This window comes from Astatotilapia calliptera, chromosome 6, assembly GCF_900246225.1.
Source record: "Astatotilapia calliptera chromosome 6, fAstCal1.2, whole genome shotgun sequence".
In the NCBI taxonomy this organism is placed as follows: Eukaryota; Metazoa; Chordata; class Actinopteri; order Cichliformes; family Cichlidae; genus Astatotilapia; species Astatotilapia calliptera.
Genome location: NC_039307.1, coordinates 28,455,810 through 28,471,750, shown reverse-complemented (window position 1 = coordinate 28,471,750; position 15,941 = coordinate 28,455,810). Strand labels below are relative to the sequence as shown.

Below are 15,941 nucleotides of genomic sequence, written 5' to 3'. Positions count from 1 at the left end.
ATCAATCTGAATCCATATGTCAGAATGCAGCAGGCTGCAGACTGATGTATCACAGCAGCCTGTGTGAAAAGGAAAGGTGGGGGGAAAAAAAAGAAAAAGAAAAGCATAAATAACCCGTAAGGATATATTTTCACCGGCAGGTCAAAAGTAGCCTGCTTTTCTTTGTTGGCCCCTGGTGGTGACTTTCTATACAAGCTACTACCATTACCCCCAATTACAGCACCAACACTGAACTCTGGAGACACTTTTTTTAAAAATGTTTTATTTCCCCCCCCCCAAAAAGGTTACACAACATTCAGAATCCTTTTAACTCAACATTTGTTAATGTTTCATTATTACAAAGGTAGATGCCCACTGTGACACGGTGCTACCACAGTAGCACACCATTATGCAGGTCTTTAGGAAAACAACGCCAAAGGGCAGCATTTTTGTCATACTAAAAATCAAATAGAGATTAAAAATATATAGCCATCTATTTTAAGGAACAGATTGTTGTACAAGATTCACGCTCTCACACTGCTATAGCGAGCCACAGGAGAAGTACAAATCCACAAAGTGAGGACCACACTAGCAGACAGAACGTCCCCTTTGGAATAATCATACTTTCGCACAGCCCATCGAAGGAAACCGTACGCAGCCTATGCAAAAAAATGCTGGTGTTTAAATTTACAAAAGACAATATCTCTCAAGTTAATTGCATTTTGGTTTAAAACGTACATGTCACACACTTCTAACAAGTTTTTGATCTCAATTTCAGAAATGTGCACGTGTGCAATATGGATAAGTATGTTTGAGAACAGCACGTCTTCACTAAGGTACTGGAGTTTTCCTTTTATTTGTGCTGCGTTTAAACGTGTAAAATTGTACAGGATCCATCTCAGAGGGTGGAAGGTGCTCGTTTGCTCCATTCTCTGAACACTGGTAGCGAGCGCACCTGCTTTTAACAAGAAGACCAGACAGCATGGATTTGAGGAGAACCAATTCAAGAAATCAAGGCACATCTATTCACATAAGGCTGATCCTTCATTTTATCAACACTTTTACCCATTCAACCGCGAGCCCTAAATGTAGACAAAACAACAACAATAAAACCCCCAGAAGTCCTAAAAACAGAGGGATTGTGTAAAGGTCATCTGAACTGCCATCTCTTTGCACGGAGTGTTTCAAACATTTGGGAAAACTTTGGTTTTTGCACAAATGTGGGGATGGACAGCCATCTAGCTCATCCAGAGGAAGAAGTCAGTTACAGTAGCTTAGCATAAAATTCACAATCAGAAACATGGCTGCCTGGTTTTACCTCTGCACAAGCACACCTTGATTTCATACACTTTGGCTTTCTGTATTCATGAACTTTAGAGGTATTAGGAGGCAGGTTCCTTTCTAACCGGTGGAAAGAGTAAAGCTACCCTCGTGTCTAGTTTTTATCCTAAGCTAACCGGCTGCTGGCTTTAAACTGAGAGGACAGAGCAGATCTTACATGAGCCTCGGCAAGAAAGCAAATTCCCAAAATATCAAACTACCACTTTAATCAGAGTTTGTGAGTAAAATTGATCAATTCATTAAAGGATTTGCATTTAAAAAAAAAAAAAAAAAAAGCTTCCTGCTTATCTTTTGCAAAGCATTCATCGGCTGATAAGAGCAGTATAAAGAATGTGAGTAAAACGGCAGTTGTTTTGATCCCATAGCTGCCCCACTTTACAAAGCCAACATGTCCACTGTGCTGGGATACAACAATCATACGCTGGAATACAAAAGGCCATGTAGAGTTTCCAAACGCGTTTACTGCAGCAACATCTGTTTGACACATCTGTCAAACAGTGCAAAAGTGCGTGTTTCAATGATGTGAAATAACCAAGAAGAAGGAAAACGATTTAACAAAGACAAATGGAATGTGGGAGGTTTTTTTTTTTCGTTTTTGCATTATTTTCATTTACAGTTCTCAAAGTTCGAAAAGCAGCGAGAATAGCATTAAAGAGGGAAGAAAGCTCCTGTAGTTTCTCTGTAAATTTGACATGTCCTGTCAAATGGAGCCGAAAAGGAATGATTAGTGCTCTTCCAGCCAAGATGGACTGTCCTCGCCTGGCATTTTCAACTTGATGTGGAACTGCTTGAGTGTCTGTTCCAGCTGCTGTTGATTTCCAGCATAGTATGCAGCGATGGCATTGTGGAACAGGATGAGCTGATTATGCAGAACTTTCACCTGAGACAAGAGGAGCAAAAAAGCGACACAATTAGCTGAAAGTTAACACGTGGGCAGTGATATGTAGAGCGAGCTAGCACCTAACCAACCTTGTTCTCCTCCAGGAACTTCAGCTTAACGGAGACGTCGTTTCGCATCCTCTCGTATTTCTCGCGGTAGGTCTGGAACTGCTGCTGAGACACCTCGATCTTCGGCACGGTGTTGGCGTCACGCGGCCCCAGATTCAGCTCCTCCAGATCTGTACGGTATGCATCATACTCAACCCTAGGAGTGTTTAAATATATAAACCGCATCAGAAAAACGCAAACTGCGTCAACTGAATCAACAATAATTTTTGTACAAAAATAAATAAATAAATAAATAGATAAAAAAGTTTTACATTAGTGCATCGTAAATTTATTATTAAATATTGCCCTGATGTAAAAGCTGTCCTTGAGTCTGTTTTTCCGCAACCTCAACAACCTGAATCTCCGGCAGCAGCTTAAACACAATTCAATTTGTCCACAATTAAAACTGTTCAATTTAATTAAAATGGTAATTCATCAAATTAAACACAACAACTTATATGTCTGAACTTTAGAGAAAGACGTTTCCGTGGGCATCCAGCCAAAGCCTTGTGTCTCACAATTAAATAAAAGTCTGTTTGGTGCAGAAGTAGAACTAAGCCTGTGTGCACATTACCTTGCAGCTTCATACTGTTTGATATTGATCATGGTGTCTTCGATTGTTTTGTCCACGAGCGTGTTCACACTGGAGATGAAGAAGTTGATGGCAGCCAGCAGCGTCTCTCCGTTTTTGGACAACAGCTTTTGGGTTTCAGCGTTGTATCCAAACTCCTCCTGAAAAGAACAGGCACAATTATTTGTGTTTATTGCACCAAATTAAAATTTAAACACACGGGTTTAAGCTGTGACCTTCCACAAATTTAATTGACTAACACACAAACTTATTTTGAAAAATGCAGACTTAAGGCATCGTGAAAGTTCAATTAACTTAATTAAAGTTCAGCATTACACAATGCAATAAAGAGCTCTGATTTCACTTTTTTCAAATGACCCCAAACTGCAGCCTCTAAAGATGAATTATCACCACCATAACTAAATACAACAAGCTTCACGCATTCACCAACTTAGGTTTCCACGCCGCCCACGCGGCGGTGCGGCAATAACCCTCAGCCTTTTAGGGCTGAGGGGTAAAAGCTAAATTCAGCTGTGGCAAACTGCTGGCAAACAACCAACTTCTTTGCTACCGATTTCAACCAGTGACTGAAAGCAACCTGAAAAAAGAAGCACTGGTTTCAGTCGAGGGAATACACATTGTTCCCTAGCAACCAGTGTATCACATCTAATAATGGTGGACAACTCTTAACCTCCCAGGACAGGGGTGTCAAACTCAAATACACAGTGGGCCAAAATTCAAAACTGGAACAAAGTCGCGGGATAACGTTAATATTTATTGAAATATATTTATTCCTCCAGATATAAGAATGAATCTTTTCTTATGGACTCAAACACGTTTTGCTGAAAACCTGAATATGGAACAAGCAAAGCTTAATACTAAACAATATATATATTAGCTGTATAATACCAGTAGGCCAGCTCTAATAGTAATTTGGTATGGCTTCGCGGGCCAAATGTAATTAGGCTGCCCAAATTTGGCCCGCGGGCCAGAGTTTGACACCTATGTCCTAGGACCTGGCATCCACATATTTGGACATCACATTTTGGGTTATTTAGACCAAAATACTCAATTTTGCTCCACAAGCACCTGATATCCACTTATGAGGACATTATACTGCTACTGTTCTATCGAAATTTTAAACAAATATCCTCACATGTGGCTCTCATTTTTCTTAGAAACAAAAATATAGGTTTAAAAAAAAACCAAAAAAAAAAAACCTGGTAATTCTTTGTTTTTACTTTCATCTGGTCCCAATATGCCCAAATATCGAAGAGAAACTAAAAATGCATGCCGTGGAAGAGTTTGGGTCTTAGGAGGTTAACTAATGTGTGCATGCTGTCACATAAGATTCCTCTAAATACTAGAAAGTAAAACAACAAATATGACCTAAAAGAATAAAACCTCTCTTTGTTAACTTAGTCTCTAATGCAGCGGACATTTGATGTGTTTTTGTACTTCTGCACAAAAGGACATAAGAGGATAATGGCTGATCAAGGTCTATAGAAAATAAATAAATGAATGAATGAATAAATAAATATTTCAAGAAAGCAACAGTACTGCTGCAGAAAACCTTTACTGCCCACTGCTACTGTTTACTTCTAACTGGATCTCTAATCATCAGAGCTTCAAACTTCATACAAAAAAATGGCATGAAAATTAAAGGCTACTCAGTTCATATCAGGTCTGACGCTGTCCCATAGCGTTCTGAAAGAGACCAGATCAAAGTGAAATGGGATCCAATCTTGCCGATCAAGTTTTCTGATCAGTGTTTTATAAGCTGCAGATTCAACAATACAAAACAGACGCAGCAGGATAGGAGGAGCAAGCAGAAAAACATATTAATGGCTTTCCTGCCTCACTGAAGACATGCAAATTACAGCGCCAATGCAACATAGACAGGTTGTGCTGCTGTAACGTCACAGAAGGACTTATTGTGATGTCAGTAAAATATGGCTCTAGATGATCTATATCTCACTCATAGCAGATATTCATTTAAAAAAAAACAAATTAATTAAAATCACACACGCAAAACCAATCTGCTTGTGTACTGAAAGCATCTTTAAAATTAAACTCATAACCTCTGGACAAGGTTATATGTTGAGCATGAGCTGCTATGGTGATCTAGACACTCTGAAGCAGAACCACCTTCACGACACTGAAAATTTTGGCTTCATGTTTGACATACCTCAAAAACCCAAAGAAAGCTCAGAGCCCTCAGACGGATCACAAGCCAATAGCTTCTGTAGGATTTTTTTTTTTTTTTTTTTTAAACTGTATTAAATCCAGTCTGGCGGTTTTCAGATTTTATGGGGACTCACGTGGAGTTCCGGTGTCTTGAGGCTGAGGTCGGCGAAGGCATCTCCCAGCTGCCTCTGTGTCTGCATGATCTGGGAGAGCTGACTGGCCAGCATCTGAGCCAGCTTGATCACATGCTGGTACTTTCTCTTGTTGTCACGGAGGACTTCGATTTGGGCCTCTAGCTCCAGGTCCACGGTCCGCGAGCCGCGACCCAGCTTTTCTGACAGGATCTGCCGGGTACACTGTGGAGGACAGGAGGATTGTTGAAACAAAACAAGCAAATAATAGAGAAACAGAAATTTAAACATAAGAACAGGGACAGCTGGGAGTTTCTACTTAAGAGTGGAGTCACAATAACGTCTAAAGTGACAGAATGTCGATCACTCTCCTAACATCCCAGTTTACAAATGGAAGAAGAAGAAGCAGGAGGTTAGAAAAAGGACATAATAATAAATCAATTAAAGAGAGGTTTACTTTATATGTGTTGATGCTCCACTTCCTCACTAAGTCCAGTTTTTCCATCGCTGGATTCTTTAAGTCTTCTGAAAGCACCACCGCTCCGCTCTTTGGCTGTGCTGTCATCGAGCCTGGAGAGTTGAAAGTTATTCACTTAGCAAAGTGATATCTATGAACAGCCCAGCTGAAATTAACTCTACAGCATTAAAATATTGTAAATGACAGGAGCTTCATTTTGTTTTGGGTCTAGAGAAATGCTGAAAGATACGGAGCTCCAGAGCTGATGAAACTGTAGAAGGTGGTCATCATCTGAAGGTAAAAAAAAAGGTCAGCTACAGTAGCTTTAAGTGATAGTTTTAAAATCAAATGTCAAAGCAGTGAAGAACGTTTTGATTTATTCCATTTTCTCTCATCTGACCGCCTTTCAAAAACATGATGGCAGCTTTGAGGCTCCATAAAGACATGCCGGGTGCCACATTACGCGAGGACAAAGGCTGCATGCAGGAAAACCCACTGAGATTAAATTTGCAGGCAGTTTTTTTCTCCAAGCCAAGCAAATGTAAAGGTATCAAGAAGTTAAATCTAGACATTCTGACATGTAGACCTCAGTAAAAGGACTCTAAAGGGTATTTAAATGCTCACCGATTGCCAGTGCAAAGCATAACACTACTTATGTTAGCCTGGTCTTATGCAAAGGCAAAGTTTGAAGAGCCAACAAACAGGAAGGGAGAGGAAAGGTTTGATTTGCAACGAAGCACAGCCTGTAGGAATAAAGAGCAGGTAAGGACCTGGTGAGAACCAAAGGCGGTAAAGTAGATTGTGGTTAATTTTGCGTAGAAAATGGTGTTGCTTCATCTGATTCATACACCATCGCTTCGAGGTACCTTTCTCAGCCTGACTATCGCTGGAAGAGCGCGCCAGGCGGCTGGCAACAGCCGAGCTGGGAGCTACAGGTGACACGGGAGATGCGGGCAGGCTTGCTGACCCTGGGAGATAGAGTTATCATTAGTGCGTTACCTTTTTTCCAGCACAAGTATAAGGGGGACTTTCTCACTGGTGTTTATTTCCTGTGCCCCCCCCCCCCCCCAAGCTCACGTGCTTGTGAACAAAAGCCTACCTCAGCCAGTGTAAATAACATGGAAAATAGCCATGGCAACATGGCGGTGAATGGGCTCTAGCAGCTCTACGCACTATGGGGAGATTTTTATTTGCATTTGTAACAAGGACATGATGATAAAACGCAGACGGGGCGATACGATGTGAAGATCACAGCAAACTCATTAAATTCAATTAGATGTCCAGCTTTAGAAATTCAAATTTCTACCTTTTATATTTCAGAGAGATTAAAAAAAAAAACAAAAACAAAAGTGGGGCAGTGGGAACATGGACAGATGGGTGGTTTGTAAACTCAGAATGTTGCAAATAAAATCCAATAATGTAACAAGCTGACAAAGCCTGACAACACACTGACAGAGATGCTGCTTCATAAAACCTCTGAATAGTGAGGAAACTGTCCACAAAGCAACAGGCGTAAAACTGGGGAGAGTACGGCTCACCTTTGTATGGTCCTGATTCAATGATGCCCTCCGTGGTTGAGGCAAAGTTGCTTGATGTGACACAAGTCTCTGAAAGGTTTATGGCCCCTGGGCCACTGGGATAAGAGTCCTACGGGAGGAAACAAAACAAAGATAAAATAGTTTAAGTAGACCTGACAGACACAAACATAAAAACATATCTGGACTTGATTTCTTAGGGACTGGAAGCTTCCTTCTGTAGTCTGAAACCTACAGTTATCCCCTGATAACAGTTTAGCTCTCTCTAAGCATCTTTTAGTTGCCTTCCTGACAAGCAAGCAGAACAGGAAGTCTTTGCGTGGAAGCTACAGATGATTGGTGGGTGTCCCCAAAGGCTTAATCAGAAGAAGGTCTTATGGGTGCGCACATTAACAACTGATTTAGTGAAGCTAAATTTATGAGTCACTTTTGAAATACAGCTATGGTCGAGAAGAGAGAAAACCTCCACTGTGGTTTATCAAGCTGTTTAAATCTTTTATACCATCTAAAGTTTTAATGTAATATATTTTTGCCCACTAACAGTGCAGACACACAGGGTGGCACGCAACAATTTGTGAAACATTCACCACTCCTAACAAATTAACCTCACACTCAAGAAAGCTCGAACAGCCGTGCCTAGGATCAATTCATCTCGTTCAGCACTGAATCGTTGTGTTTAAGTTCAGGAGAGTTATGACCATGTGGTCACCAGCAACCATGACCATAAAAAAACAAACAAACAAAAAAAACAAACAAACAAACATGGAGCGTTATGGTTTTCCTGTCACCATTACACATATTGAGGCCTTCCTAAAGCGAGAGCCAATCAAAAGGACCACTCCCTCCATGACTATCACCATCTACACCACAAGTCTCCAGCTCCAATCCTCAAGAGCTACTGTGCTGCAGCTTTTAGATGCATCCTTGTTCCAGCAGACCTGAATCAAGTGAATGGCTCATTACCAGGACTTTGCCAAACTTGATGGCATGCTGAAGAGGTAATTCAACCATTTGATTCAGCTGTCAAGGACAGTAGCTCTCGAAGACTGGAGCTGGAGACCCCTGATCTACACTATAGGTATATGAAGCCATATGGTGCGACCTGACATGCACCTCCCCAGATATCTGGCTATCCCGCTTAATACTTGTCACACACTAACAAAGGACTTGGCCACTTGTGTAGACGCTGCAGGCTCTACATTGATTTATCACAGCAGGATTCAAGTGGCATGGAACACATGTATCAAACGTTTTTATCATTTTACGAATAAGTAATATAAGAATATTTATTTCATTCCTCCATTCACATTCAAGTTAAATCAAGTCAGATGAAACCAGGTAAGAACCTTCCGGTAATTTATCAGTTCCTGCCTCAGCAAGTTATTTTATCAGGATTAAACATTTTAAAGTTCCACACATGCTTGTGGTTACACCATAGACAGTTAAAAAAAAAAAAAAAAAAAAATCTGAACACAGCTGTCTGACTGGAAAAAGGCCAACGTTGAAGTGCTTAAAAACTTGCACTCTATCTGAAGACCACCAGATGGCGATAGCTGTGGTTGCAAAAAGACTTCCAGTCCTATAGAAGTCTATGGGAAAATGGCTCTCTTTCCCAAACTCTAAACACTTTGTTACTGAACTCACTCGTTAGTCACTCATTCTTGTGTCACACTGACTAAAAAAAAATAAAATTGTTAAACTTGGTCATATTATATGTGAAAAAGAAGATTAGCTGGGGTATTTTCTGCTCGCTCATGGGCTTGTCAATCATAAGTTATTAGCCAATGACGAAGTGGTTTCACTGCCAGACCCGCCCCATCTCGCCACATCTGATGTCTCGCGACCAAGACGGTAACTGAGAAAACACTCGTTTGAGGTTTCAAAACAGAACTTCAGAGAACCGCAGGTGACATGACGGTAGCTATGTCCATGTTTTATACTGTCTGTGAGCTGAACAGACTTGGCAGTGTGACTGTGAGCTATAAGGAGCAATCAGCTGGAACCACTGCCAACTCTCAGACTGATGAGAAAGAAATGTGTCTGGGGTCTGTATGTGATTGGTGGAAAGTGCTTTTCTTTACTGTACCATTACATCACTGCTTGACTGCCTTAAATTAATTTACCCTCAAACATCTGCCACTTAGAGCTGCTCCAAAGTGTACAGTTGATGCTCTTTTTTAGAAATCGTGGCAAACTAAATATCAGTTGTTAAAAATAGCAAATACATCCCTTTATACAAGTTTCCCTTGTTTTGTGACACATACTCTTCATAGATATTTGCACAGTTTTTAAGGTTTAATGAAACTAAGCTCATCTCTTACCCTGCTGAATACAGACTCGGGGCTCTGTTCTAGTTCTCCATTGCTGGTGACGGGGATCTCCGCCGCTGTGCTTCTGTGGGACTCCTCGGCCATTGTGCTCTCCTGCAATAAGGATGGTTAAATGAAGCAGGTTATTTCTCAAGGAAAAAAAGAGGAGACTGGATATCATAGACTGTAAATAAGAGAGGCATCGTCGAGGGCTTAAAATTAAGCTAGTGCTGAGGAGCTGCGTCCTTCAAATGGGCAGCAGGGGGCGACTCATCATCTGGTTGAAAATAAGTTTAATATACAGAAGTCAATAGGAAGAAAAAAAAAATCCCCCTATTTCTCACTGGATTTATAATTTTAAGTAAACATCTTCCAAGTGCGTTATAGTCTAAATGGCCAACAGCATGTTCATTTTGTGATTGTATGTACTCATAGCCAAGATCCAAGAACACAGCAGTTGTTGCAGGTTATATAGTTGTAAGAGTTTCAAGTGAAGTTTAGTGGGGTTTTTTCTGTAACTTAAGCACTTTTGTTCACATTCAGTGACATATAAATAACAATTTGACTATTAAACTGCTTTTTTAATATTTAACCTCAACAAATACTTAACATGGTCAGTTTGACTATTCTACATTAACATACCTAAACCATGCTGCATCACCACGACACTGATCAACCCATCCTCCTCTCACAGTTTTCTTCACTGATTATCAAGACAGGATGAAAAGATTTCATTTACGATTAGATTTAAGATCGTTGCTTTGATTGATTTCAGCACCGATCAGGATATGAAGTTTTTGTGCAACAACAACCGGCATCAGCTTTCCACACTCCCCTATTTCACAACATTACTTCTTAAAGCTACACAGAATAGAATGCATCATCAGTGGCCTTCCACATCTCCTAATATCTGCCACTGCAATGCCTTAAACAGACAATACCCAAATTTTGTGGCTATGTCCACGTGAGCATTAGCTCACCCTATCCAGCCGGAATAAGCATCGAACAAAACTCAATTCTCACAATAATCATGTGGCAGTCCTCATTTTATTCGCCATGAAAAATAGAAATCGTAGCCTTAATCATGATGCAGTGACACATTGGCTTGTTTAGCTCAACCTCGGAGCAAACCGCAGGGTGGAGACAGTTTATGGCCACATCACTTTGGTTTAAGCTATAATAATCTGCCTGCAGTTGGAGGATGAAGATACAGCTGTGCTAGTTTTAGTACTTTTTTATGGCCTAATCACTGTGGACCTGAAAACTGGGACACTGACCTAATCACTATGACATTCTGTATGGAAGCTTTTATGAGGCCTGTGAATGTTAGTGTGTGGGGGAAAAAAGCATTTAAAGTGAGGTGTTTTTATAATCAGTACAGGGGAATTTGCATCTTTGAGCAAGATATTTTATTTATGAATCTTGACCCCTTTCTAAATAATGCAAGTAGTATCCAGATCAGCTGGTAAGAGGAGCCGGTTCCTGTCTTAACAGGCTGAGTGGTTTCACTGTGAGAACACAACGGTAAGTTTATATTGACCCCTACAGCATTTTCCCTCTCATCAACCCACACACACAATACTTCACAATAAGAAAGGGAATGTTTGGTACATTTATCAAAAAATATAACACTGAAATATCCCATGACAGGGTATCTGGGAGCCACTATAGCCTCAACACTATTTGAAAGTCATCCTACAAACTTGGCACGTGTTTTTGGACACACAGCCATTTTCAGGTCTCTTCAGAGATTCTGGTCTGGACTCTAGCTAGGTCGCAACAGCCAAAGCCACTCCTGTGTTTTCTCACCAGGGCATTGTGTTCATGAAATATAAACTTTGAACACAGCCTGAGATCCTGAGAAATAAATTCAATCCAGGCTTGCACTACATTATCTGCATACATCTGCAAGGGCCTGTTGCTTCAAAGTATTCCCACAGCATGATGCCGCCACCACCACGTTTCAGCATAGGGGTCGTAATAATGAGGTGGTGGTCAGTGTCAGGTTTTTCTCCACACACGTCTTTAGGAATTGTGGGTAGATATTTCCCTCTTTGGTTCCTCAGGACAGAGGATTTTGCTTCTCCTTGTTAAGATCTGCTTACCGGTATGCGTCTCCCAGCAGGCTCGATCGGTGACTGCTACACCATTTTCCCCCCTCTATTCGAACGTCGTTCACAATGGACCAAAACAGACTAGACTGGATTCTTGGATACCTGTTCGACTGAGGCCCTCTGTCTATAATTACTTCTTTTGACCCGTTTTTACAAAGACTCTTGGTGTTTCCAAACTTCTTCTGTTTGAGAATGATAGAACCCAACATCCTCTGCACACCTTCTGCCCTCAGGTCTGTGCTTTGACACAATCATAACCAAAGGACTAGTGCCAACTGTCTGAACTTCATGGCTCAGGTTTCACTCTAACATATACCATCACCTGTGAGAACTTCCAGCTCTAATTATGACTTGTGAATTCGACTGCAGCTTGTAATGCAACTAAATAAGATATACTGGAAGCTGCAGTGAGCCATTTTTACTTACAACAGCTATGGTGTGTAAACCACTTTATACCATTTTCAAATACTTTGCAAAGCCATAGATTTGGCATTTTGCTTTGATCACATTTTGTCTCAAGGGGAACACTTGATGTAAAATAGTTTAGTGTGTTTGAGTGAATGGAAATCAAAATAGTTGATCAAAAACAGAATCGTCTGCTTCACTTATTGATCCACAGTATAACACATTAAAAACAGGATGGGATGGGCGATAAAGACACTGCTTTGCTGGCTGCACCATGTGATTGGCACATTAATACTTAAAGGCCATAGGAAACCTGCAGGCAGGCAGGCAGCACAGATAAGCACTGCTCTGCTTATCCAACTACCAGCTGCAGGTAAGACTGGCTCCACTCAGGTTCAAACCATTTGCCTGAAAAAGGTACATCTCCCATAACAAACAGAGAACAAGAACATGTGTAAATAAATTTGCTGACTAGTTCTGTTATTGGTGCTTTTAGCAGCAAATTCTAGCTGTCCATGCATCCATATTAATGACTCTTTTTATCCAAAAAATCCCAACAAAAACCCCCAAAACAAAACATAAAGAGACGATTCACAGAACAACAAATTATCAGGGGCCTTGAGGCAAAAATGATCACACCCACAGTCTGCAGAAAAACTGGCTAACAGTGTTATTCCACTGGCTGCAAATGAGTCAGGCGTGCAAATGGACAAGGTATGGCATGTCATAGGTTGCCATTCCCTACGGTTCAGTAACCTGGATTCAGATCAAGATGATGTAAGAGGGAGGGATGGATAATAACAATAAGCTTACTGTCCAATTAGCTGTGTCAGCTAATGGCGTCTTGCAAACTACAGATGAACGTGACACATTAGCGTTGCGCAATGTTGTGCTCAAACTGCAAACAAAAACACCCCACCACCAAAAAAATAAATAAGCAAAACCTGAAATGTGTCTACGTCAAAAGTATGCAGGGTGACTAAAGGAAAATGGGAAGAACAATTAAAATTTCTGATATGAAATTCTTGGGATGCCACATTCAATGCTGGTGCTGAGCCTGAAACTGAACACAAAACAACAACCTAAGGAGTCACATTCCAGAAACAATAAATGTGGGATTGCCTGTGAACGTTCAGTCAGGACTCCAAATCTCTCTAGCCAACCATGTGACCGGCATGTGCAGAACTCAAGAGATGTAAGAATGCCCAACTTAGCAAAAAAAGTGGAGGAAACTGTGTCATTCGCACATTAACCTTCAGTTAACAGTTAATCTAAATAAGGCAAAATATGCATAGATTCATACTTACCAGCCAGCAGGGGATAACCATGACAAATCAGCACTTTGTAACACATGTATATTTGCAATAATACAAAGTAATAAACAGAAATTCATTTCTTTTCTTAGCAATCACTTTGCTGTAAGCCAAAAGAGCAGAGTGCACGAGGCTTTGATGATCCTCAAACACATTACAAAGCAACACTTGGTAACTAGTGAGAAAACCAAGCGCACCACCAACAGAGAGAAAACCAGCTAATTTGTAGCTCCTGCAAAGCAAGTGGAAGATGAAACAAAGCAAACGTAAAAAGAGGGAAACAAACACAATCACTCTACACAATAACGCAGTTTCTTGTTTTGGATTACTTCTAATAAAGCTCCGCAACAATATTTAACCTGATTATATAGGAAGAATACCGCCACCGCAACAGCAAATCAAGGACAAAATGGCAACATGAGCGAGAGCAGAGAGGAAGTGCCAGGACAGGTCGATTGTTCAGAGTGAAGGTAAATGTCACCTTTGTTTCAGTGTGAGTATCTCCGCTTTCCTGTGGTGTTTCAGCCGTTTCAATGCTGCGTTTCGTCTCGTGTCCCCTATCGGCTACACGACCAGACGCCAAAGTCTCGCTCTGAATGCCCTCATCATGTGGCTTCTGTCCCTTCCTGTTACTGCTTTCTGCATTCTCTTCATCACTGTTAATGTCAATGTCGTACATCACATCGTCCTCCCTGACACTGCTGCTGTCTACGCTCTCCTGCTTTAACTCCTTGCTCAAACTCTCCTCTGCTTTGCCATCCTCCTCACAATCCATCTGAGGCTCCTCGGATGAGGTCTTCCCCGACTCTGCCTCAAGACTAACTTCAGACATACCTGGAAACAGACAGACAGGCAAGTATGAAAAAGTCCCACGAAGCTGGCTGACTGCTTATAGTGCCCCTACTAACAAAGGGAAATTAGTTAACTGCTGCTTGTAAGGTATTTTAGGACTTCTCATGGTCTTCTTTGTGTATCTGTATCTCACTGAGTGATTACTTTTTATTAAATACGACACCAGGGAATCACAATAACGGTTTCCTAACTTTATACAAAGTCATGTTTTTGTACAAAGTAAGAATCGTTTAAATTCACATTGTTTAAACGAGTAGTGGGATTTGAGGCTGCACAATACATACTCTGGGCCACGCCTACAGCACATCCATGTACTATACTTCCTTATCTGCCCCAGTCCAGACCTCTGAATAGTCTGCCTATCAGGCACATGTAAAGACCAATTGTAATTGTGGTGTATGTCCTACAGTTCCAGCACATTAATGTGTCTATCGAATGGCCATGTTTGAACTTTGAGTCGAATGCATGTGAGAGGCACAAACTGGGGTTCTGTTATTGATGAAAGCACTTGCACAACAGGAAAGTGAAGTGGCTCACATATAGACACCATTTTTAAACTACACTCAGGAGCAGCTGTGTAATCCAATCCCTAACCAGAACTCACAACAGGATTTTACAGTTCTATTTATTATTTATTCTAAGGTAAATTTCGATTGAATTTTACCTTGCATTTTAAAGCGTACCTGTAAAACTACAGGTACGTCTACAGGCTGTTAGCTGTCACCTGTGATACTGGAGCAACTACCTCCGACATTAGAGAACTGTTGGATAATTTCCAGATTTTCAGCTCTCTGCCGGAAACAAAGTGCACCTTTCACATAATGTTAACCGCGTCAGGTTTATAGCCTTTATGACATTGTGGAAATCGACGTGGATGCTGCTAGTACTACCCGGAACAGAGTCGAGTTTATCAAGGTTACCTGTTGAAGTGCAGTCACGTGACTTGCTGCAAGGCTGTTCACAAGTGATTAAAAAAAACAAACTTGCCAGACCAAATATATAATGCAGCTAATTCATTTCATTTATTGAGATTGCAACATAATAAAAGTGATAAGTATGCATCAACCAAACCGTTCCCTAGCTTTACCCGCTAGTCGGTTAGCTCTGAGCTGCCCACTAATTTGACTTAACGTGAATCTATCGCAGCTGTTGACGTGTAGTTAGCTAGCGTTAAGTAGCTAACAAGCCGACAGGCAGCTAAGGAAAAACTTCCAATGAAAGCACTTAAAGTTGACAGTGTCTTCAAGCTTCGCTGGATGTGCACATCCGTGCAACAATTAAACAGGGAAGAAGAAAACTTTAGTTCACGTTACCTGTGTGCGGATGCGGCTAACTGTTTTAGCTGTGCCCCGTTAGCCGTTGTAGATGCTTATTGAAATCCTCAGCACCGGGCCGCACTGGATGTTTTAGCGCAAAGGGCTGTTAACGCAGACGGTGCATATAGATGTACTAGCAGTTTATCATCGGCTGTCTTTCGCTCCCGGCAAAGACGCCAGACTCGCTGTTTGACTGCCCGGAAAGACTGTTCCACTCTGCTGGGCCTCTGCTGTCAGCTGAAGCAAACTACACCATTTGCGGGATGCGCTCTCCCCCTGCTGTTAAAATGTGTTGTTTGCAGTTTGTGTCGGATGCTTGTAATACGTTTATTATCTATTTTAGATCCGAGTACAGACATATAATCTAAGGCAAAAGGATAAGATAAGAAGAAGACCGATATGTTTGTAAAGCATTCAACGTCAGTGTTTATCTCCGCTAACTAC

At 41.1% G+C, this 15,941-nt stretch overlaps 1 protein-coding gene across 3 annotated transcripts; it reads right to left on the bottom strand.

Moving 5' to 3' along the window:
- Positions 1–242: 242 nt before the first annotated feature.
- On the bottom strand, positions 243–15,752 carry arfip1 (ADP-ribosylation factor interacting protein 1 (arfaptin 1)). 3 transcript variants are annotated; one of them, XM_026171504.1, is made up of 10 exons: positions 15,495–15,752; positions 13,811–14,163; positions 9,510–9,611; positions 7,192–7,300; positions 6,520–6,621; positions 5,654–5,766; positions 5,200–5,421; positions 2,882–3,039; positions 2,290–2,464; positions 243–2,200 (listed from the first exon to the last, which is right to left on the bottom strand). In XM_026171504.1, the coding sequence occupies exons 2-10, from the start codon at positions 14,159–14,161 to the stop codon at positions 2,045–2,047; spliced, it is 1,488 nt and encodes a 495-aa protein (XP_026027289.1). In that variant the 5' UTR covers positions 14,162–14,163; positions 15,495–15,752; the 3' UTR covers positions 243–2,044. The 3 variants fall into 3 exon arrangements, with proteins under 3 accessions (XP_026027289.1, XP_026027287.1, XP_026027288.1); XM_026171502.1 differs by lacking the exon at positions 6,520–6,621 and having other exon boundaries at positions 455–2,200; positions 15,495–15,744; XM_026171503.1 differs by lacking the exons at positions 6,520–6,621; positions 13,811–14,163 and having other exon boundaries at positions 455–2,200; positions 15,495–15,744.
- Positions 15,753–15,941: the final 189 nt, after the last annotated feature.